The following is a 22,767-nucleotide window of genomic DNA, read 5'->3' on the forward strand; positions in this document are numbered from 1 at the left end:
TATACTAAAGCAGTACAGGATCTGAGAAATATAAAAGCTAAATCCTGAGGTATCACCTTAGCATGACCCCAAGCATCAGATGCATCCCCTGGCAGTGTCACACACATCTTGTCTGCTGCCCAGCAAACAGAGTGGTGACTCTTGTCCAGGAGTGGTGCTGACCACAATGGAAAGGGGGTTTAGCAGCTGTGGTTTGTGGCCAGATGTGAGGTGCAGGCTGCAGTCAACACCAGCATGGTTGAGATTGGAAAACACATCCAAGCTCCAGATCCCTGGCAGCTGGAGCTGCTCTCTGGAGTTTGGAAAGGGGACAAGGAAAGGACAAAGAGTGGATGGCCATGTCCAGGTGTCCTGAGTCTGGTGGTTCAGACTGAGGTGGGAGCAGGGTATTTGGGAATGGTGTGGGTGTCTCTCAGTGAGTAGACACAAACCCCAGAGCTGGACAATTCACTGGAGACTGCCACAGCAACAGGATTGATCTTGTCCTGACTCCTTTGAAGCCTGAGTATACTCCCAGTGAAACCAGAAGGAGTTATTCATATATAACCTGTTACAAGACAGATGTGTGATGTGCATCCTCATGCAAATTCCTTTTTGTACCACCAGCAAAGAGCTGGAAGTACACAGAGGTGGGTGTAGAAAGGGAAATTTAGTCCAGAAACTTGGGAGAGTTCAGAGTGACATCTTTTTGTTGCACCTTCTGCTGGGTCTGGACCAGCCCACCCCTGTGTGTTTGGTCCCAGTAGGACAGCTGGCATTTCTTTCACTTGTTTGTGCTATAATGGTATGTTCCATCCAAAGGAGAGTGACTGAGCCAGGTGGAGCTCTCTGGAGGGAAAGGAGGCAGAGCCTTCCTGGGGGAGCCTTGTGCCTGCCCTGGGAGCGGATTGGAGAGAGCAAGGTGGGGATGGGACAATGTGAGAGCTTGGCTGGAGGTAAAGGGCTGTGGGATGAGGACACTGCTGAGGGCAGAGAGGTCAAGGGGGAGGATAAGCAGAGGATCAAGTTTAGAATCTTGTGGTGAAACCTGTGCCAGATCTGTTATTTCATGAGGGAGTTCAGCATTGCTGTTCATTAAACAGCTCTGGGTGTGATCTGCCTGGGTGAAGCCTCTGTCACTTCTCAGGGACTGCTCTGGAGCTGGAGCCAGTCACCACTGGTCGCTTGGGGTGGTCTCCTTCTGGTTTGCCCAATCTTTTGTGAATACTCACATCTTATAGCTCTGAGGTTATCCTAGTAGGTGATGATAATCACAGTCACTTGGAAAGGACATAAATTCATTCAATGTGAATCTCTGTGTTGGCACTAAGAAGAAACCTGAGATTTTCAGTGTCTTTCTCATTAATTCAAGTAATGTCTGTGTCTGCCATGTTGGTTATGTGACTTGCTTTGATGGAGGTAAAATCCTAAAGGCAGAGGAAAGACCTGTCTGGGTTAAGACTGACCTACTTCAGAAAAGTTTTAATTTAAATTCCCAGCATATATGGGCAATGAAAGCTGTCAAATCTGTTCCCATGCAAGGCCATGCATATTTTGTGTTTACCCAGCAACTGTCTCTACTTGGTAGACAAGAAACCTGAGTGACTGCAGTCAAAAAAGATTTGCTTTTTTCTCTTTGAAGGCCAAAATGATTCCTTGGGGTCATCTGTTCTATGTGACCCAGAGCCTTGGAATTTGTTTTCAGGTGTCTGCATGGTGTCTATAATGTTTTGATCGGGTGTGGACTAGTCCTGTTTCAGTCTGGATGGTCCAGCGTTGCCAAAGCTTTTAATATCTGCCATTTGCTGACTATGGCTATTCTGTTATTTGAAGGGAACATCATCAAAAAACTTCCACGGAAAACTGCTGTCTTCATCAACGACACAGCCACCTTCTGCGTGGAGCTGGACAACGACTGCCAGAACATCCGGTGGCTGAAAAACAAAGAAGAAGTGAAACCCAGCGACCGAATCTCCATCACGCGCTCCGGCAAGCAGCACACCATGACCATCCGGGAGTGTAAGATGGAAGATGCTGGTGAGATTGCCTTCCTGGCCGATGAAAGCAGGACTTCCACCCAGTTCACTGTGACCAGTAAGCTTCTCTTTTGTTTGGCCTTGGTGTTGTGTCCTCTCATGGCTGCTCCTGTGGCAACATTGTTGTTTCAAGTGCCGCCGTGATAATTTTGGTGTCCAAAGCCAGCTGAAGGTTGGATGTCTGCCATAAAAAGCCAACAGCCTGACCGTGAATGTTATGAGATGTTTGGAGAGATCAAAACAGAGAGGATATCTGTAAAGTCACGGAATGGATTGGGTTGGATGGGATCATCTCATTCCACCCCATGCCAAGGGCAGGGACATTTTTCATTAAATTGTCCAGGGATGGAGCATCCGTGGTTTATTTGGGTAAATGCAGTGCTGGGGAAAGAACATAGCACCAATGTATCTCACTTGACAGAGCAGTGGCAGCAGGTGCAACATCAAGACTGGACATGAAATGAAATTTTGGTGAAGTTGCCTAATTTTATTTGGCATTGTTTTGATGACACTGCATTTCCCAGGCAAAATCTGCTTTACTTAATTCAAAAATACATATGATTTCTGGCTCTGTTGCAGTTCCAGTTCATATATGAATAAATCATCCACTGCAGTCACAATTTGGGAAGATTAATTCTTCTTTTCTCCCACGACTACAATCGGTCAGTGGCAAAAAGAAATCTTTTATTTAAAAGATATATAACTGCTGTGTTATCTAAACTTGGTTTGGCCATTCTGATGCCACTGAACTAAAATGAAAAAATAAGGAAAATGTCACGTTTGCCTTTGTGACAGTTTTTAAGGTGCTTGTAAAACTGTAACATCCAAACAAGCACCTGTGCAATGGGAACAATAAAGCCGAGTTTGATTTCAGACTCTGCTGTTTAAATGATGAAGAAAGTGTTGATTCATGGAATAAAAATGATAAGAAGCTGCCTTCCCGCAAACAGGTATTGCTGAAGAAAATATTGCATTACCATTTCTGATGGCAAGGTCAAGAGATTTCATTCCAGGGCTTAGTGTTCAGCTTAATGTTACCCTAATGGGACCTTTGACATCTGTGACCAGCAGTTACTGACAGGCTGGTAACTGTGCACCCCAAAACACTTCTGTGTCTATTTATGTAAGGAAGGAAAAGCATATCGCGTTGAGATTTCCTATTTTTACACTTTGTGCGTATCAAATTTACTGCTTGGAGAATCCTGTGTACTATGTCCACGTATTTTTCAATTAGGTGAGTGAGATTGGTGGTGGCTGTTCTGGTATCTTTTATAATGTACAGGCAATATTTGTGTGTTATTTGTCGTCCTGCATTGTTACCACGCCTGTTTTAAAATGGGGAAACTGAGGCAGAAAGGAGATCACTTGTCCCAGAGCTCAGTTTTTAGTTTAGGCTCATCAACAGACTCCATCTACAGTCAGGAATTCTTGAGTATGCCCACTGTGATTGTTTCACCCTCCTCCCACACCTTCTTTGGGTTGGATTCATTGCTCCTGAGTGTGCTGCTCATGGGCTCACATGGAGTGATCAGCTGGAGTTCGGTTGACTGACTTAACCCAGACACCTTTCAGATCGCCAAAATTAAATGAAATTAATCCTGTGCCAGGTCAGTAGAGGTGTAACTAGAGCTCATCAGATAATTCCTCTTGACCATATCAGTGGTAGCACGTAGTGAATAATCCTGGTGGCACTTGGGCCTTCTCTAAAGGCTTCAAGAGGAATGAAAGGGTGAAAAAAAATATTAATTATGCAAATACCTGCAGGAACATGTTTGTAACCTCAGGTTCCATAAAATAGCCACATCTCCTCAATAGCAGGTTCTCATGGTGAGGACACGTCTTTGTCATTTCCTTTTGAAGTTAATTCCCCAATCTCAAAAGCTGGTTCTGCATAAATTAGTAAAACAAAGATCCCAAATGATATCACTCTTGGGAGACAAAGTTACATTTTCTGAGTGGGGGTAGCATAAAATTCAGGAGCAGGACAGATACCCAGATGAAAGAGGCTGCAGAGAACATCCAAGCCTGGGTGACAAGCCAAGCTCCCCATATATCTTAAAAGATTTGAACAAATTTGCTGATGGTTTTACCCATCTTCCGGGTGAAAATAAGAAGCTGTGTGTTGGTTGGCATTGTCCAGGAGCTGTGAAGGGCAGAAGTGTGGGTCTGTATCCAGCACTGAAGATTTAAGCCTAAAAAATGTTTGTTGAAGACTCTCTGATTGTGTTGACAGTTTTAATATTGTTTAGAAATCACATATGTTCACCTGTGCAATACCAGTATTGGACAGCAAAGTTTGGACTTGATCTGGGATGATGATGATTCTGTGATCTTTGTGTGAAGCAGACCCAGAGCATCTTCCATCCATTCTCTTGCTTTTCCATCTCACATCTGTTTTATGGAGGTTTATTAAGCAAAATGAACTTTTAGTCCAGTGTAAGCTGTTTCGGCGTTTCCACTCTGATGTAACTCACTGCCCTGCTTTGTTTAATTTCTTTCCATTGTGCAGCTCCCAAAAAACCTCCCACCCAACCCCCAGCTGACCCTGTGATGAAAAATAAAACAGAAACCTCAGTGACACTGGCATGGTCCCCTCCGAGGATGGACCGGCCCATTCCAGTCGACGGATACATCGTGGAGCGCAAGAAACTCACCGGCTTCACCTGGGTGAGGTGCCACGAGTCCCACGTCCCCGGCCCCGAGCTCACCGTGAGCAACCTGCCAGAAGAGGCTGACTACCAGTTCAGAGTGTCCGCGGTCAACGCCTACGGCCAGAGCCCCTACCTGGAGTTCCCTGGGAGCCTGCACCTCGGTGAGCACAAAACCGGCACAAAATGGGGCGATTGGACACGTGGGTGCTTTGAAAACATTTCCCCCGACTTTGAGGGTGGAGCAATAGCCCAGAAAATCCTCTTTGCCTTCACTTCTGTTTCTCCTGCTGCATGTCAATCACTGACCTTCACCAAAGGGAGGAAGGAAAAAGTCCAAAACCACCCCAGGGATGGTGGTGGGGTTTCTGGGGTAGGGCTGTGGGTGTGTTTATATTCCAATATCCCACATCAGGCTGTGGGAGAGGCAGAGCTCCCTGCTATGCACCTTAAACCTGTAAATGCTTCTTCTGCACCTGCAATGAAAAGAAAAATTGAGATGTTCTTATGGTATATTTTCAATATATAGACATGACGTATCGATCTTGCACCTAGAGAATATTTATGGGTGATCAAACCATCATGAAAACCAAGTTGTAGCCAGCCTCTCTTTAATCTAAGAGTTTCTAGAAGAAATCCAGGGGTTTTGCTTTATTTCTAGGGTACCAATGTGCCCATAGAATCATTGGGTGAAATGGTATTTCTTCCTTTGAATCACTGCACTAGAAAATATCTGTACAGATATTGAAAAACCACACAAACTTTGATCATAATGTGCCTTGTAATTGTGTCATCCTTGTCCTCACTGAGTATTTAGAACTGACTCTTAGGGATATCTAGAAATTCCTCCTTCTGAAATCTAAGAATAATATTGACTATTCAATAAACAGCACGTTTGTAGGGGTCTTGGGTATTTCTGGCCTATGTCTTTACACGTTTTAGGGATAAAGAAAATCAGTAAAATGCGTCTGTTTTTCTAGACCTGCAAAAATAAGATTCCAGAGGTCAGTTACCTGCAACTAAAGGAAACAAATCCTTTAGACCATCTGTGCATTTCCTTCAGTGCATGAGAATTGTATAAGGCTGCGTTAATTTATTCTCATGTTAATTTATTCTCATGCTCTCATGTTGTGTGCCCTGGCAATTTGGTTCCTAAGATGAGGTATCCTCCAGCATGACAGTCTCATTCTCAGAGGTGTGTTGTTCTCCCCTAGAACCCGTCCTGGCTGTGAAAAACCCCCTGACAACAGCTGAAGTTGCACCTGGAGGGGATGCCCTGTTCACTGTTGATCTGACCAAGACATGTTCCGGCACCTGGTACCTGAATGGCAAAGCCTTACAGGAAAGTGAGACCCACATCATTAACAGAAGCCACACCACTCACACCCTGGTCATAAAAAATGTCACCAAGAAAGATGATGGGGCAGAAGTGAAATTTGTTGCCAGTGACGTTGAGACCAGCACCAAGATGAGAGTGAGAGGTATTTATTGTCATTGCTATCCATTCTTCTCCAAGTCAAGGGGTCCCAATTTGGCTGGGATCCTGTGTCATGTCCTGCCCCTGGGGCTGGATTTCTTCATCCCAGGAGCACTGGGATCCTGAGGACTAAAACTGGGGCTGGAGGCTTTCCTTGGTGCGTGGGAAGCACCTGGGGTTGTGTCATGTGGTTAATGTGTGTCCTGGCAATGACCTCACATGACAGCTCAGAGTGAGCTGATCTGGCCAGCTGGTGGTGTCTGAACTAGATTGCTTCACATCAGCTCAGGAATTTCTGTCAAATTGATGCCGTTCACCACCATCTGTCAGTGGATTCTGTCACCAAATCTGCCATTAATTTACTTTTAAGTTGTAATTTCAGCTCTAGGTTTGACCAGTCTCTTTGACTGTAATAATATTTCAAAAGTAAAAGAGCATTCATTGCTAACAAAGCTCTTCTTGTAGGTTTTTTAGTCTGCTATGTGTGGGATATATAAGTTAGTATGCTGGAACTTGATTTAAGATCAAGGTTTCCTCTATGAAATGACAGTAACATCTGTACCTACCATATTGCAGGGCAAAACATAATGAATTCATAATGAATCCTTTATTCTGGAAGGATGTGTCTGGCTCAGGAGAAGATCTCTGCAGAAACATGTTTAGAATATTATTTATCAGTAGGAAAAATGTGTTGTTTTTCTTTCTTCTTGGTGGCTCTGGCAATAAAAACAGATCATGTTTTCTGAACTGGGAAAGAATGCACAGAATTGACATGAATGTGAGGGCAGGAACAGGACCTAATTTCATCAGAGATCTCACAGACTACAGCAGATCTGTATCAGGGATGAGTTATTATCACGTAACTCGAAATAACAAAGCCTCTTGTCCTGGCAGGAGCTGCAGTGAGATTCACCAACAAGAGCAAAGACGTAGAAAAAGTCTCCACTCGGCTGAGGGAGGAAGCCAAACTCCAAGCTGAGCTTTCAGACACAGAGGCCACCGTGAAGTGGATGAAAGATGGGAAGGAGCTCAAGGCCAGTGAAAAATACGAGTTCCAAACTGTGGGGAAGAGGCACATCCTGAAAATCCGCAGCGCTGCCGAGGAGGACGCTGGAGTCTATGAGTGTGTCTGTGAAGGGGATAAAATGCTCTACCAGCTCTCAGTGAAAGGTGAGTGACTGCCTGGGAATGCTCTGCACTGGTGATGTTCCTGCCCTAAACCGATGGAGCCATCAAGGCACACAAAGGGAGTGCCCCAGAGGGAGTCTGGTGATTGCCCATCAACATCCAACCTTGGTGATGTGGTTATTTTGATGAGCAAATACAGCACCTGACAAAGTGGTAAGAGCTGTGCTTTCACTCCAGTTGGCATCTTGATATTCCAGGGAATTTGGTGTAATTTCCAGGTGTAATTTGGCGAGGGTGAGCGGTGGGTAGGGAAAAGTGCTCCTGGGATGAAGAAATCGAGCCCCAGGGGCAGGACATGACACAGGACATCCCCTGTCTGTCCCACACTTGCTGTGTGACATCAGGCAAGTCACTGAAGAGAGACTTCAGCTCTGATTAAGGTTCTGATTATACAAGATCATCTTGGCATTGTGGGATTTTTTTTTTAATTTTATTTGTTTGTTTGGGTTTTTTGTTTTGTTTTGGGTTTTTTATTGTTATTATTTTTAATATTTGAGGATATTTTTTGTTCTTTTCTGTCAATACTGGGGTGGATACGACTAGACCTTTCCAGGGGTTAACCCCTTCCTGTTTACAAGGTGTTCAGATGTGTAGAAAAAACACCAAGATGGCACTTTATTTTGAGATTTCTTGAACCAGCACTGTTTTACAGCTGCCCTATTTTTTTGGCTATTCTTCCCTTTATGGCAGTCTCTACCTTTACCATTAAACCAACAGCATTAAGCCTCCTTCTTGCAAGCCTTCCCATCTGTGCAAGATTTTTTGAACTAGAGCAAAGCTGTGTCCGCCTTGCAAGGGACCAGGTTTTTCCTAAAAGCACCATTCTCTCCCCAGACTGTTCCTCACATGGATCATCTGCTGAGCTCCAGAGCACACGGTCTCACTCCAGGCCACTCCAGCCTGTTGTCAGACTCTGACAGTGAGAGAGAACCAAAAACTCTCAGACAACCTTTTTTAGCGTTAGAGAATCAAGGCATCACTTTATTTCTGTCCAGGATGTGCACCAAGTTGTGCAGAGAAAATCATTCCATCACATGTGATGCTTACTGGATTTTTGACATACTTATACTGTCAACACCTGGAGAAATGAATTGGTTCAATGCTCATTGGGCCCAAATTATGAACATGATTATTTGGTTTGCTATTGGTTATTGATCCCTTTGCCTTCAGTGCTAATTAGGGTCTCATTCTCTGTTCTGTCATTGATCTTTTCTGACACCAGGTGTCTCTGACCATGCTGGGGTGATGTCTGGAGTTGATGTTCATTAATGGTCATTAATGGTTGTTATCTTTTTTGTATCTTCTGTGCTACCCCCAGTCTGTTGAGATGTTAAGCTCATCAGGCCTCGAGTGGTGATACAGTCCTTTGAAAAGAAAATTCAATTCCTTTCCCCCTGGGCAAGGGCGAACAAAACCTCTGACTAAAGTTATATAAAAGATGTTAATCTTTGTATCATTTCCATCAAGACTGGGGGGATTTCAGTGCCTATTTTTCTTTGAACTGGCAAGTTCACTCTGTAAAGCCATTTGATTTCCTTGTTTTGTCCCACAGCTCGCTCCCACCTTCCTCCCAGCTACAATCACACTGTTTCTGCACAGAGGGAGTCTGAGGGGTTTCATCATCATCATCTTCTGGCACCTCACCCCCCTTGGTCTCTGTAGAAATAACAAAGCTTGAGAATAGAATGGGGTTTTTTCACATGTGAAACAACTTGTTTGGTTGTTTCAAAGAGCAAACTTGACAGAGCCAAAAAAAATTTAAAATGTGACTTAATCTAAATATAGAGGAATTTCTGTCTACAGTTTGCACCTGCTCTTACCTTTGATTTTTTTCTCTCTTGCTCTTCCTCTTTAGCATCATTTTTCATGCTGGCAGTTCTATCCACATTTAATTGAATAACTTGGTGGATGTTTCCATGTGTTTATCACTGTGGTGTGGCTACCAAATGAGTGATCAATGTTATTATTTTAAAACCTGCATTGACAAGCTGTGATTTTGTAGCATTTCCAACAATTTAAATGTCTGCTGTTTACAGCTTGGTTCCTGGAGAATCACCTTTGCTACCTCTCACCCCTGTGGGCTGAGCCTCAAAAATGCTCTATCACCATTTTTCCTCCCTTTATTGCCACCTTTTATCATCCATGGGGAGCTGGGAATCATTTGAGGAGCAGGTCAGCTGTAAATGGCATCACGTGCCTGCCCAGGGGCCACTGTGCCATGGCCACCGTGTCACTGCCTGGGCCACCTGCCCAAACCAGCCAGAATGGCACTTGCCATTTGTCACCACAGTCCCTGCACTGCCCTGAGCTCCATGTGCCAGGCACCCTCTGACACGTGGCCTCCTGTGGTGACAAGGGACATCTGAGATGCCTCCTTTGGGCTGCTCTGGTTGTGGTTTTCACTCTGGTTTTCTGAGGAAGGGAAAAGGGATTGAATGAACTCTTGTCCCTCTTCTTCCTCCCACTACTTTGAACCTGTGGATTGAGTTTCAGTAATGCAGGGGAAGGAATGTCTTAGTAGTGCCCATCCCTTTCCCCTTCCCCCTTTCCCCTTTCCTTTCCCCTTTCCTTTCCCCTTTCCTTTCCCCTTCCTCCCCTTCCTCCCCTTCCTCCCCTTCCTCCCCTTCCTCCCCTTTCTCCCCTTTCTCCCCTTTCTCCCCTTTCTCCCCTTTCCCCCTTTTCCCCCTTTTCCCCCTTTTCCCCCTTTTCCCCCTTTTCCCCCTTTTCCCCCTTTTCCCCCTTTTCCCCCTTTTCCCCCTTTTCCCCCTTTCCCCCCTTTCCCCCCTTTCCCCCCTTTTCCCCCTTTCCCCCCTTTTCCCCCTTTTCCCCCTTTCCCCCCTTTCCCCCCTTTCCCCCTTTCCCCCTTTTTCCCCCTTTCCCCCTTTCCCCGCTTTCCCCCCTTTCCCCCCTTCCCCCTTTTCCCCCTTTTCCCCCTTTTCCCCCTTTTCCCCCTTTTCCCCCTTTTCCCCCTTTTCCCCCTTTTCCCCCTTTTCCCCCTTTTCCCCCTTTTCCCCCTTTTCTCCCTTTTCCCCCTTTTCCCCCTTTTCCCCCTTTTCTCCCTTTTCCCCCTTTCCCCCTTTTCATCCTTTTCCCCCTTTCCCCCTTTTCCCCCTTTCCCCCTTTTCCCCCTTTTCCCCCTTTCTCCCTTTTCCCCCTTTCCCCCCTTTCCCCCCTTTCCCCCCTTTCCCCCCTTTCCCCCCTTTCCCCCCTTTCCCCCCTTTCCCCCTTTTCCCCCTTTCCCCCCTTTCCCCCTTTTCCCCCTTTTCCCCCTTTTCCCCCTTTCTCCCTTTTCCCCCTTTCTCCCTTTTCCCCTTTTCCCCTTTTCCCCCTTTTCCCCCTTTTCCCCCTTTTCCCCCTTTTCCCCCTTTTCCCCTTTTCCTCTTTTCCCCCTTTCTCCCCTTTCCCCCTTTCCCCCTTTCTCCCCTTTCTCCCCTTTCTCCCCTTTCTCCCCTTTCTCCCCTTTCTCCCCTTTCCCCCTTTCCCCCTTTTCCCTTTCCCTTGCCCCTTCCCCCAAAGGCCAGTGGGACTGTGGTTTCAGTTTAGATATTGGTGTGGGTTTGATCTTTAGCTTTGAGGCAATTGGTGACTCAATTATTTCACTCCATGTTAATATGATGCCAGATTTATTGTTTATTTTCTATGCTCCAGTTAATTTCCAGGAATAAATTTCTTTTCATTTTGGTCCTATGAGATATCCATACAGATTATTAGTTTTATGTAATTTAAATTATATTTAAGAGGTTATATTTTAACCTCTTCTAGAGTCAGTTTATTTGCCAGCTGGTTACAATATAATGATTAAATAACCTTCCTGGCTTTACCTCCAGTTTATTTCTTTCTTCATGTCTCTTTAAAATGTTATTTTAAAGCTCTGTATCCTGGGACTTCTTCTTCTTGACTCAGCCTCTTGTGCTGTCTATGTTCTCTGTTTTTTGGACACAGGATAATAAGGAATATGGTTGGAAATTTGATTCTGCTTTGGAATCTAGCAATTAGATCCATAATTAAATAAATAGATTTGGTGTTATGATAAGTGAATACTTAATGTAGATGTCAATGTACATTTTTATTGTCTGTGTTTTGTTTCAGCACCTGCAAACTTCATAAACAAAGAGAAAACTGGAGGAGTTGTCAAGGCCATTGCTGGAAAACAGGCTGAATTTGTGTCTGAGACCTCTGAAGCCAACATCATGGTGAAGTGGTACAAAAATGGGAAGGAAATCACAGCCAGCAAGAAATTCACCATGGAAGACAAAGGAAAACTGCACAAGCTTGTGGCTTCGTCTGTGACAAAAGAAGATGAAGGAACTTACACCTGCAAAATAGGGGATGACACCCTTACTTTTGATTTAAAAGTCTCAGGTAAGTTTGTGCTGCAAGTGTGAGATCAGAGTCTGTGTGAGAAATGCAGGATTTTGTTCTTTAGGCTCATCCTACCTTATAAATTGACAGACGTTTTGGGCCAGGGCTGCAAAACACTTTCAGAAATTCTGACCCTTGTTGTGATCCTGGTGCAAACCCAGAGTATGGGAAAATAATAGAACAATGCTGTGATTTATTTGAGTCAGCTCAAGCTCTTTCTAGGGCTGGAGCACAACCCAAAAGTGATGCTGTCTGAACAGCTGGCAGCCACATCTGGCATTCTTTTAGTTCAGGGTGTGCATCATCTTAGGACTACCTCAGCCAGGGGTTCAAAATCTTTCTGTGAGAGCCGTGTGCCCTCCTTTGACAAGTTTAATTCCTGTTTAATTAAACATCTCCTGCTATTCCCAAAGGACGCTGTGATCTCAGGGATCACTCCCTGTGCTACAGTAAGCGACTCCATCAGTCCGTGTCACGTGCCCATCACACAAAGCACGTGGTTGTCAGGTCAAGCCCAGAAGAGAAATGCTTGTCACCACTGCATTCCAGCCCAGGATGGAGCCAGAGTATAAAATGACACAAGAATTCATCTGTGAAACTCAATATCTGTGAAATTCAGCTGATTCGACTTGCATGTTTGTGGGAACTTTTCTTCTAAATGGGGTTTTCTGGCTTGTGCCTGGAGACTAACTTTTAACCTGCTCCTAAATTTAAGATGGAAACCTTAAAATCCTTAAAATCTCCTGAAATCTTCTCCTGACATGTCTCCAGTACAGTGCAATTCAAGAGAAGTCCCCACTGAGTGCTTGTGACCTGTAACAGAATATCCAGGTTACGGTGATGCTGTCCATGAGCTAGCTAAAGACTCAGCAAAGTTGATTAATTTTGGACAGCACTTGTCTTGAGGGATTGCTGCAGGCTTTAATGAGCTGGAGGGAGTACTTCCAGCTTCCAGCTGGTGTTTACTCAGATATTCACTCTGCATCTCACCTCCAGCTCTCTCCTGAGAATCCAACATTGTGCAGTTTCTCTTGGAGAGTAATTTCTAGTCCCTGACTTTACCCATTGAAAAATTGGTCTGAAAGAGCCAACCAGGTTCTGCCCAAACTGACCCCTCAAAAGGCAATTTGTGCAATCTGATTTATAGTGTCTGATTAGAGGTGTCTAAGACAGATTTTAGAAGTCTTCTGGTTGTGCCTTTTTCTGAGTGTCAGGTACAGAGGAAGCCTGCAGGATGGCCTGAGCTTGGTATTAACTTTTTGCTGGCCATGGGCAGGTTTGTGAATCTCACCTGTAACTCCTGAGACAAAACATCACATGGCTCAGGAAATGAAAACTGTTCTCTGCTAAATCATGGAATCACAGAAAATTTGGGTTGGGACCTTAAAACCCCTCCAGTTCCACCCCCTGCCATGGGCAGGGACACCTCCCACTATCCCAGGCTGCTCCAAGCCCCATCCAGCCTGGCCTTGGACACTTCCAGGGATCCAGGGGCAGCCACAGCTGCTCTGGGCACCAGGGCCTGCCCACCCTCACAGGGAAGGATTTATTCTTAATATCCCATCTAACCCTGCCCTCTGGAATTTGAAGCCATTATCCCTTGTCCCATCCTCACAAAACTTTTGCTGAACAAGGATTGAGTTACAACCTGTTAGCAACACTTTAGCTGGGGCAGCTTCCTCCTTGTTTCATGTGTCACCATAAAAATTTTCCAGAGTGCTGAGAAGCTGCCCTGCACCCTCAGGGGGTGGTCTCAGGGCAGGGAATCAATCTGCCTTGAAAGTAATAAGACACCCCAAAAACTCTGAACAGCAGGAATCTGGATGGACCACCCTGCTTTGGTCAGCTAATTGTTGAAGAACATGTCAGTCCTAATGAATGCAAATTTTAATTAAATGCTTGCCTGGCATGGCGATTATCCTTGGGGTACTCAGTGACTGAAAGCAACAGTTGCTGCTGAAAGAAATGCAATCCTGAGCTGAGGCTGGCTCTAAGTGACAGCCCTCAGCCTGCTCTTCAGGCCAGGGCTGCCCTGATGGAAGGAAAGCTCTGAAATACCTGACATGCCCATCAAATATTGCTCCTTGGCTTAGGGACAGGGTGTGTTGAGGAGGTTTGCTCACAGTTTTACACCAAGGTCTCTGCCTTCACTTCATTGCCTTCACTTTTACTTTTACAAAGACACTTGCAAGGAGTGTTAATTGATTAAAATGTTGTATTATTGCTGCTTACATGGCAAATCCCCTATGTTTGCACAGCCCATACCTGTGCTGTCAGCAGGGTTTGAGATGAACTATCCATGCAGGAACCTCAGCTGAGCTGTTTGAGCAGTTCTGAGTTCTCTGCTGGGAGGATCAGTTTCAGCCAAAAGATATGAGAATATTGACTCCTATATTCATAGAATTATGGAATGATTTGGGTTGGAAAGGGCCTTAAAAACCATCTCCTTTCAACTCCTTGCCAGGGGCAGGGATGCCTTCCCCTGGACCAGGTTGCTTAGAGCTTTCTCCTAACTTGAATTTGGAGAATATTTTATCCATGAGATTCTCCCATGGAGAAGAATTAATCCAGTAGGACTGATACTGTGAACAACAACCTGCAGGAATGGGCTCAGAAACATTTAAAAAAGGGTCCTCATCACTTCTAAGTAGATTTTCTGAGATTTCCCAGGTGTTTTCAAAGTTGTTTCTGTGCTCAGACATCAACAGGCATCCCCCAGAGCTTGCTTGACATCAGAATCAAGGAGTGGTAAATGAAGTGTGAGCAACTTGAGGGCGTCTCAGCTTGATTTGAAAGATCCAGGAGGATGTAGGGCAGATGAAGGGTATTTCACTGTAATTGAGAGCAATTATCTGAAGATCAGAGGGGTTTGCACCATCTGTCAGAGTGGCATAAACTGTGTGTGATAATGGAATAACGATCGATAATCGCCGTATCCTAACTTTGTGCAGATAAACCGGCAGCAAGGCATAAATTGTTTTCTCTTTTCCGCTCCAGATGAAGCTGTTACTTTTGTCAACAAGCCCAAAACGACTCCAGAAGTATCAGTCAGTCCTTCTGAAAGCCTGGAGCTGGTGTGTGAGGTGTCAGCTGCGGGCGGGGCCGTGGTGTGGAGGAAGGATCAGACTGAGGTGAAGCAGGACCAGAGGACAACAATCGTCTGCCAGGGGACACAACGCAAGCTCATCATCAAGAAGGTGACACAGCAAGACCAAGGCAGCTACACCTGTGAAACCAAGGATGACAGAACAACATTCCAAGTCAAAGTCAGAGGTGAGAAAATGCCAGGAATTCCAAAGGTAAAGGAGAATTCCATGTTGAGGATTATCTCACAGTGTGCCTGGGGTGAAAGATCTCAGCCATCATACTCAATTTTTTTGGGCAGCTTTCATAACAAGATTTTATACACATGGTTCTGCATCCATGACTGGTTGTGACCACAAAAAAAAAAAAAAAAAAATGATAGGAAAGGATGAAAATTCCCTCTCCTCTCACAATTAGCTGGCATGTCCACAGAAAAACTCCCATGGGAAAACAGTGTGAGGGCGTAGCAGAGGGACGGATAAAGGGGAAGGTGTTTGAAGAGCTCTGATTAGATCCCACCCCTTAAACTCTGGATGGGGCTTGGAGCAACATGATCTAGTGGAAGGTGTCCCTGTCCATGTATTGGAGGGTCCAGGGTTGGAGTGGGATGATCGTTATGGTCCCTTCCAACAAACCACTCCATGATTAGATGGAGAACAATGGAATTGTCCCAAATAGGCAGAAACATATGGTTCCTGGACATGAGGATACAGGTTCTGTTCCCTTCTGATTCACTGGAATCTTGGAGAGATACTGGAGAGAAAAAGAGAGGAGAGAGGGCTCAGACAATGCAAGCTGGTGCTCCAAGTCCTACATTTAAATCTGTCCTAAAACTGTGAGTTTTTAGCATTACCTCAGAATTCCCATAAAATTCTCATTCCTGTTCACCTCTTAGCAAAACAGAGATGAAGGTGCTTTCTTGCACTAATGGCCCATCATGATATTACCTGTTAGGGCAAGTACAGTGAAATAGGAGAAACTTGATTAAAAACCAGAGAAAAGGACTGCAAAAGGCTGTGTGTGACTTTTGGGGTTTCCTTACAGAGACAGAGGCTGTGTTTACAAACAAGGAGAAAGTGAAGAAAGAGGTGAAAGCTGCTCTGTCAGAAAATGCCACGCTGAGCTGCGAGGTGGCCCAGGAGAAAACGGAGGTGAAGTGGTACAAGGATGGCAAACTCATCACCTCCAGCAAGAAGTTCAAGGTGGAGTGCGAGGGCAAATCTCGTCGCCTGGTGGTGGGTCAGGTGGAGAAGAAAGATGCTGGGGAGTACACCTGTGAGGCTGCTGGCCAAAAACTCACCTTCAGGATCGATGTCACAGGTGGGAGATTGTTCATTCTCATCACAGAAAGGTCCCTTACTACTGAAAAAAGTGCCTCACTTTAGGCTCCAGTGTCTGTGTAGCCTAAATCCTCTTTGAGTAGTGATGGAGACCAACCACCCATTCACTGTCACACTGGTGCTGACAGCTGGACATCTTCATCCATGGGATGAATCCCCCTCAGTGCCCCTTGGTGTTTTCTGATTTCCCAGTCATGGGGAGATAGACAAGTTTCCATTCCATTGTCATTTACAGGGTTAAGGTAAGGTTGTCTCCCAGATATGTAGGAAAAATGAGTCTGGAAGAAGTAGGAGAACAGGTCTCCTAGAATGGGCAAAGCTTCCACATGGATCCCAGTGGCAAATGAGATTTGGTATTTATTTGTCCATTAAATTATGCAATAAAGCAATGGATTTCTTGTGGAGATGGGAATAAGCTGAAATCCTGAGGCACAGGATTATTTTTCTCAGAAATGGCTGATGTGTTGTCTCAGGCATGACAAAGGCCCATGTCCTGTCTGAGCACTAAAAAAATACCAGAGATGTTGAAGTTGTGTTTTTCATTTGGGTTTGATCACTTTGGACAGCATCAACTTATGTGTGATTTTAAAATTACTCCTCCCACTCCGCAGAAGCAGAGGATGCATTTATCAACAAGGAGAAGGTGCAGAAAGAGGTGAAAGCTGCACTGTCAGAAAATGCCACGCTGAGCTGCGAGGTGGCCCAGGAGAAAACGGAGGTGAAGTGGTACAAGGATGGCAAACTCATCACCTCCAGCAAGAAGTTCAAGGTGGAGTCTGAGGGCAAATCTCGTCGCCTGGTGGTGGGTCAGGTGGAGAAGAAAGATGCTGGGGAGTACACCTGTGAGGCTGCTGGCCAAAAACTCACCTTCAGGATCGATGTCACAGGTGAGAGACAGACTTTGGGTTGCAATTCATTTGTTTTTCTTTGTATCTGGGTGTTTTCCCCCATTTTCTCTGACACAGTATTAGAAAAGCTGTTAAAGTACTTTCTGGTGGTGGTCTGAGCTGCCATTTCAGTCAGGTTGTGCAGGACTGGGCAGATCTGGAGCTGACCTGTAGATATCCTGATGTCAGCTCCTCACCTCCCTGTATGTCTCCTCCTGCTGAGGTAGTGAACAAGACTTCTCAGTAGCAGGCACTGTGTTAAAAAATCTCTTCCAGTTTGATCACCAGCACTGGTGTTCCTCCTCCTGTTACAGGTGTTCTTCCATGAAAATCACTGTTTTCCCTCCTCTGTTTTTGCAAGTGGTAGGACAAGAGTGAATGGCCTCAAGTTCCACCATTGGTTTGGGTTTGATATTGGAAAAAAATTCTTAGCCAAAAAGGTTGTCAGGGATTGGAACAGGCTGCTCAGTGAAGTGGTGGAGTTGCCATCCCTGGAAGGATTTAAAAGCTGTGTGGATGTGGCATTTAGAGACCTGGAAGTGCTGGGGGAGCAGATGGACTCCATGATCATCCAAGTTTTCTTCCAGCCTGAATGATTCCGTGATTTCTTTGGTCTCAGTATCTTTTGCAAGAGGTCTGGTGAATTTTATCTCAGGCTCCAGGCAGCCATGGACATCAGCTACATTCTGAGTGATCTTTTCTGAATTGGATGTTGTAAAAGTGTTTGGCTGTTTTTATTTTTTTTTTAATATTCATAGCACTCCACTGTCTTTACAGACAAATCCTTCTTTTTTAGCCTTAAAATTCTTGTCTTATATGCAGAGATGATCAGAACAAGGAAGCAATTTTCACCACTGTTTTCTTATAGCACCAAAGAGAGGTTTGGTATTTTATCAGCTGTGTAGAGGAACAACTGTGTTGGAAATCTATTGACTCTGCTCTGTGTGGGGTACCCAGCCTGTGAGCTGAGGCATTTTGGCTCCTTTTCATTCTTTGTGTAGCTCATTCTTTTGCTGACAGAGGTGCCAGTTTCAGAGGAGGATGAGTAAGGAAGGATATGTAAGGATAGATTTGAGAGGTTTTGGTTTTCAGAGAAAATCCAATATAAACATTGAAAGACCATCATAAAAACACAGAGTAATTTGAGTTGGAAGGGACCTTAAAATCACCCTGTGCCCTGGGAGGCAGGGACATCTCCCACCATCCCAGGTTGCTCCAAGACCCATCCAGCCTGGCCTGGAACACTTCCAGGGATGGGGCAGCCACAGCTGCTCTGGGCAAAATTGTTATAAACCAAATTCATTGTTCGCTGCTGACGCTGGTTCATACATTACTGCAGAGGTGTAGGCAGAAAACAGAAATTTAGTGGTTTACAAATGGATTTCCCTCTCTGAGGGAGCTGTCTGCCTCAGAAAGCAAAGGTTTCCAGCTCTCTTTCCAGCGAGGTGACCTCATGGTGGCACAGGGTAATGTGACCCCTTGCCCTGTGCCATCAGCCTGCCTTAGCTACCGTTGCTGTATTTCTCATGGGAACAACTGTAACACGACGTGCCAGTCCAGCACTGGCTGGAAAATGATCCAGTGTGAAAGTCAGGAGGGATTATGCGTACTCGGAGTGGTTGGCTCTTCTGCAGCAGAAATCCTTCTCTTACTAGTTTATCCCAAAGTGCAGCAGCTTTCTGGGTCTTAATTTATCCTGGTGCCATTGCACTTGGAAAACTTTTCATGGCTCCTGTACTCCAGGGCTCCACTGGTAGCACAAAGCCTTCCCTGTTTAAGGAGAGGTTGAAGGTTAGATGCTCAGTGTTGGGTTTTGGGATGCCACTGCAGTTTTTGGCTTAATAGAAAAAGAATCTACTGTACACCTTGGGACAGAGCTGGACATGCAGAAAAAAAGCTGATTCGGAAAGCTCAGTGTTTCAGGATTGAGGGTATGCAGTGAAATCCATATTTTAAATCAGTGAAAGTTTCACGTTCTGAAAATATTTTTCCTCATTTTCATTGAAACTTCAATAACCAGTTTCACTTAAGGTTGGAAATGTCATCTGCACTGAATACTTGTTAAAATTTAAAATAAGTTTCTAAGAGAAATTATCAACTGGTATAAGTCAATTTGGGAGTTGATTAAAAGTTTTAGTCACACTTCCCATTAGTATGAAAATGGCTTATATGAAAGGCCAAGAATGGAAAGGACAAGTGAGATGAGTCTGGAATATTCCTGCTCTGCTAACCTGACATTTTAAATACAGCCCTCATCAACACAGACTTGTTTTATAACATATTAAATACGCTGCATATTCATGCTCAAAGTTGTAGATGGGTGTTTAAATATTAATATTTTTTTGCAATCAGTTTTGAATGCAAAGCTCGGTGTGCTACCAGCTCTTTCAGATGTGAAAATGCTGCTGGCGTGAGCCTTTGAGGAGCTTTACATCACCCAGCATAGACCACGTGCCTCCTAAATGACAATGGCATCTCCTCACACCCCTTCTGCAGCCAACAAAAACAAAGGAGCTCAAATTCAGAGCCCCTGAGCTGGGCTGCTGCTCTGTGTTGCTCCCTGCAGGACACCTCTCTTTCCATGGATGGTGCAGTTCATGGGAAGGCTGTGATGTGGCCCAGGACCATGTGTGGTGCCACTGTCAGCAGTGGAGGAACTCGACCTGAGCTTCTCCTCACCCTCCCAGGCAGCTGCTGCCACTCAGGGCAGACGTGATGGAGATGGGAGGAAGTCATCCAGGAGGAGTTGTGGATGGCTCCAGGAGGCTGCAGGGAGTCACTGGGAAGAGAAAGGCAGTAGCACAGGGGATGGAAGTGGCTCAGCATCCCCCAGAGCCTCTCAGGTCACGGAATCACTGAGGTTGGAAAAGCTCTCCCAGACCATGGAGTCCAAGCTGTGCCCAACCTTGTCCCCAGCCCAGAGCCCTGAGTGCCACATCCAGGTGTTCCTTGGATATCTCCAGGGATGGAGGCTCCAAACCTCCCTGGGCAGCTTCTTCCAATGCCTGACCACCCTTTCCATGGAGAAATTCCTCCTGATGTCCAGCCTGACCCACCCCTGGCACAGCTTGAGGCCGTTTCCTCTCATCCTGTCTCTTGTTCCCTGGGAGCAGAGCCTGACTTCCCCATGGCTGCACCCTCTTTTCAGGAGGACAGCTTGCTGGAAAATCAGATATTTTAGGAAATAAAAATACACTTCAAATTTTATATGGTAGTTTTGTTTGTAATGCTCATCAAGTATTTTTCCGTATTGAGAACTGTGTCTTTATCCTCTCTTTGGGATTGGGTTACAAGGTATTTTATCAGCAACACCCAATTTTGATCTAAAATACCTGCTAAAATCCTCTAAATAAAGTGATGGTGGAAGTGGCAACTCACCGTTGTGCTATATTTGGCTCATTCCAAGTGTGGAGAATAGAAATATCATAAAGACACAAGAGAGAATTTAATCTTTATAATCCATTGTAAGAAATAGGGGGTGATTGAGCTGTTGATGAGGACAAGTCAGAGAAGGATGATAATTATGTGGACTCTATTTTGGGGGTACATTCCTTTATTTATGTGATAAATAGAACTGCAAAGCTGTGTTAGTTACAAGTGTTTAATATTGAATTATTCATGTTGGAAAAGACCTTTTAGATCATCATGTCTAATGGTGCAACCAGCACTGCCAAATCCAGGATCCTGCAGAGCATCTGCACCTCATACAAGTAAGAACTTCTTGACAGAAGATATTTATATCTTATATATTTTCCCCTGTTATGTTTCCCTATTTCAGAGGCAGAAGATGCTTTCCTCAAAAAGGAGAAGGTGCAGAAAGAGGTGAAAGCTGCACTGTCAGAAAATGCCACGCTGAGCTGCGAGGTGGCCCAGGAGAAAACGGAGGTGAAATGGTACAAGGATGGCAAACTCATCACCTCCAGCAAGAAGTTCAAGGTGGAGTCTGAGGGCAAATCTCGTCGCCTGGTGGTGGGTCAGGTGGAGAAGAAAGATGCTGGGGAGTACACCTGTGAGGCTGCTGGCCAAAAACTCACCTTCAAGATCGATGTCACAGGTGAGAGAATGTGCTGTATCCCTGCTTTACATCCTGAATACATGAAATCCATGGTTTTTATCCTAAAACGTTGAAGGAGAGGAAAGTTACGTGGCTTGTCAAACTCCATCTCAACAGGCAGTGATGGAGCCAGCACTTAAGTGCTGACACACTTAAGTGGTGTTGGTTTACTCATGAAATTTTGTTCACACTGTTAGATCTGTATTCGGTTTTTTTACAAACTAATCGTGCTGTGGATTTCTGTAGCCCAAACTCAGGTCAGGCTGAAGATCACAGGGGAATTTTCCTGGGAATCTTGGGAAGATGTACTGATAGCAAACTGAGAATTCAGTAATTGCTGGAGAAATTAAAGGGTGCAGCAAATCTGAGCACACGCATTCTCTTGTGAAAGCTCTTTTCTGAAACTGGCTTTATTATAGAGGAAATCTTTATATTATGGCCTCTGTCAAGTGGATGGAAATCCTTAAACTGGTCTTAGAAGCAGGAGATAAGGAAACAAACTCTTTTCATCATGATATCAAGGACAAGTTTCAACCTTAACATCCCTCATCATCCCTGGATCTGAATGAATTTAAAGCAAATTGAAGAGTTCACACGTTAGATTTATTTTTGATCATGGCGTGGTGCAAATACCATGGAAGGTGGCTAATTTTCATTCATTAGAAAAACATAGTTCTGGGATGACAAATCTTGAGAGCAGTTGAGAAATAAAATTACAGACACAGAATAAGCTCACAAAGTTTGTTTCCCAACACTCCCTTTGATTTTGTTTGGAAAGTAAACTGCAACTCTTGGGTTGGTTGACACTTTAATGCTTGTCCTCTTACAGCAAACCTAATTCTGACAGATCTCATCCACCTTAGTACTGCTGGATTTTGGGATGTGTGCTGCTTTCTGCAGATTTTGAGGAAAGGTAGTTGTGGAAATGAAAGCAATTTTGGGGCTGTGTCTTGGACTACCAGAGAATGACTCCTTGACTGGCACTTGGCGTAATTCAAATGTTAAAAATTCAGTAGGTGGTGATGGCAGGGAATGTGAATGGGAAATTGATTTCAGCACCACAATTGAAAAGGTGATGTCTGAATTTGGAAAGGCATCTGTAAATTTTCAATATCTGCCCTTGTACCGTCAATTCCAGAGGCAGAAGATGCTTTCCTCAAAAAGGAGAAGGTGCAGAAAGAGGTGAAAGCTGCACTGTCAGAAAATGCCACGCTGAGCTGCGAGGTGGCCCAGGAGAAAACGGAGGTGAAGTGGTACAAGGATGGCAAACTCATCACCTCCAGCAAGAAGTTCAAGGTGGAGTCTGAGGGCAAATCTCGTCGCCTGGTGGTGGGTCAGGTGGAGAAGAAAGATGCTGGGGAGTACACCTGTGAGGCTGCTGGCCAAAAACTCACCTTCAAGATCGATGTCACAGGTAGGAGAAGATTCTTTGTCCCACCAGTCTTATTTCTAGAGTCTTTAGAAAAATTCACATTATTTTTTAAGTCTTCTTTGTGTTACACTTCAGATTTTTGAGAGTCCATCTTTAGCATGGCCTAGGATGGGTACAAATACAAGACCAATTTTCTTCATTTATTCCTTATAAAATATTTAAAATCCTTAAAAGAGGGAGCTGAATCCCTGGGAAATTTTGGAATCTACAGATCACTGGAGGGAAAGGGCTGTAAAAAAGAAGATACTGATTGTGCATCTACTTCTCTCTTGGTGCAACG

At 44.8% G+C, this 22,767-nt stretch overlaps 1 protein-coding gene across 28 annotated transcripts in view; it reads left to right on the forward strand.

Moving 5' to 3' along the window:
• OBSCN (obscurin, cytoskeletal calmodulin and titin-interacting RhoGEF) overlaps positions 1 to 22,767 on the forward strand; it is a 174,059-nt gene that overhangs the window by 15,884 nt on the left and 135,408 nt on the right. For 26 of the 28 annotated variants that reach the window (XM_058831598.1, XM_058831606.1, XM_058831608.1 and 23 more), the window contains exons 4-13: positions 1,813 to 2,073; positions 4,525 to 4,827; positions 5,878 to 6,144; positions 7,035 to 7,310; positions 11,418 to 11,690; positions 14,688 to 14,963; positions 15,819 to 16,094; positions 16,726 to 17,001; positions 20,780 to 21,055; positions 22,194 to 22,469. In XM_058831598.1, coding sequence (XP_058687581.1) covers positions 1,813 to 2,073; positions 4,525 to 4,827; positions 5,878 to 6,144; positions 7,035 to 7,310; positions 11,418 to 11,690; positions 14,688 to 14,963; positions 15,819 to 16,094; positions 16,726 to 17,001; positions 20,780 to 21,055; positions 22,194 to 22,469 — 2,760 coding nt within the window. The remainder of the gene's footprint in view (positions 1 to 1,812; positions 2,074 to 4,524; positions 4,828 to 5,877; positions 6,145 to 7,034; positions 7,311 to 11,417; positions 11,691 to 14,687; positions 14,964 to 15,818; positions 16,095 to 16,725; positions 17,002 to 20,779; positions 21,056 to 22,193; positions 22,470 to 22,767) is intronic. The other 2 variants (XM_058831609.1, XM_058831612.1) reach the window with 1 other exon arrangement.

This window comes from Poecile atricapillus, chromosome 2 (assembly GCF_030490865.1).
Source record: "Poecile atricapillus isolate bPoeAtr1 chromosome 2, bPoeAtr1.hap1, whole genome shotgun sequence".
Classification (NCBI taxonomy): Eukaryota; Metazoa; Chordata; class Aves; order Passeriformes; family Paridae; genus Poecile; species Poecile atricapillus.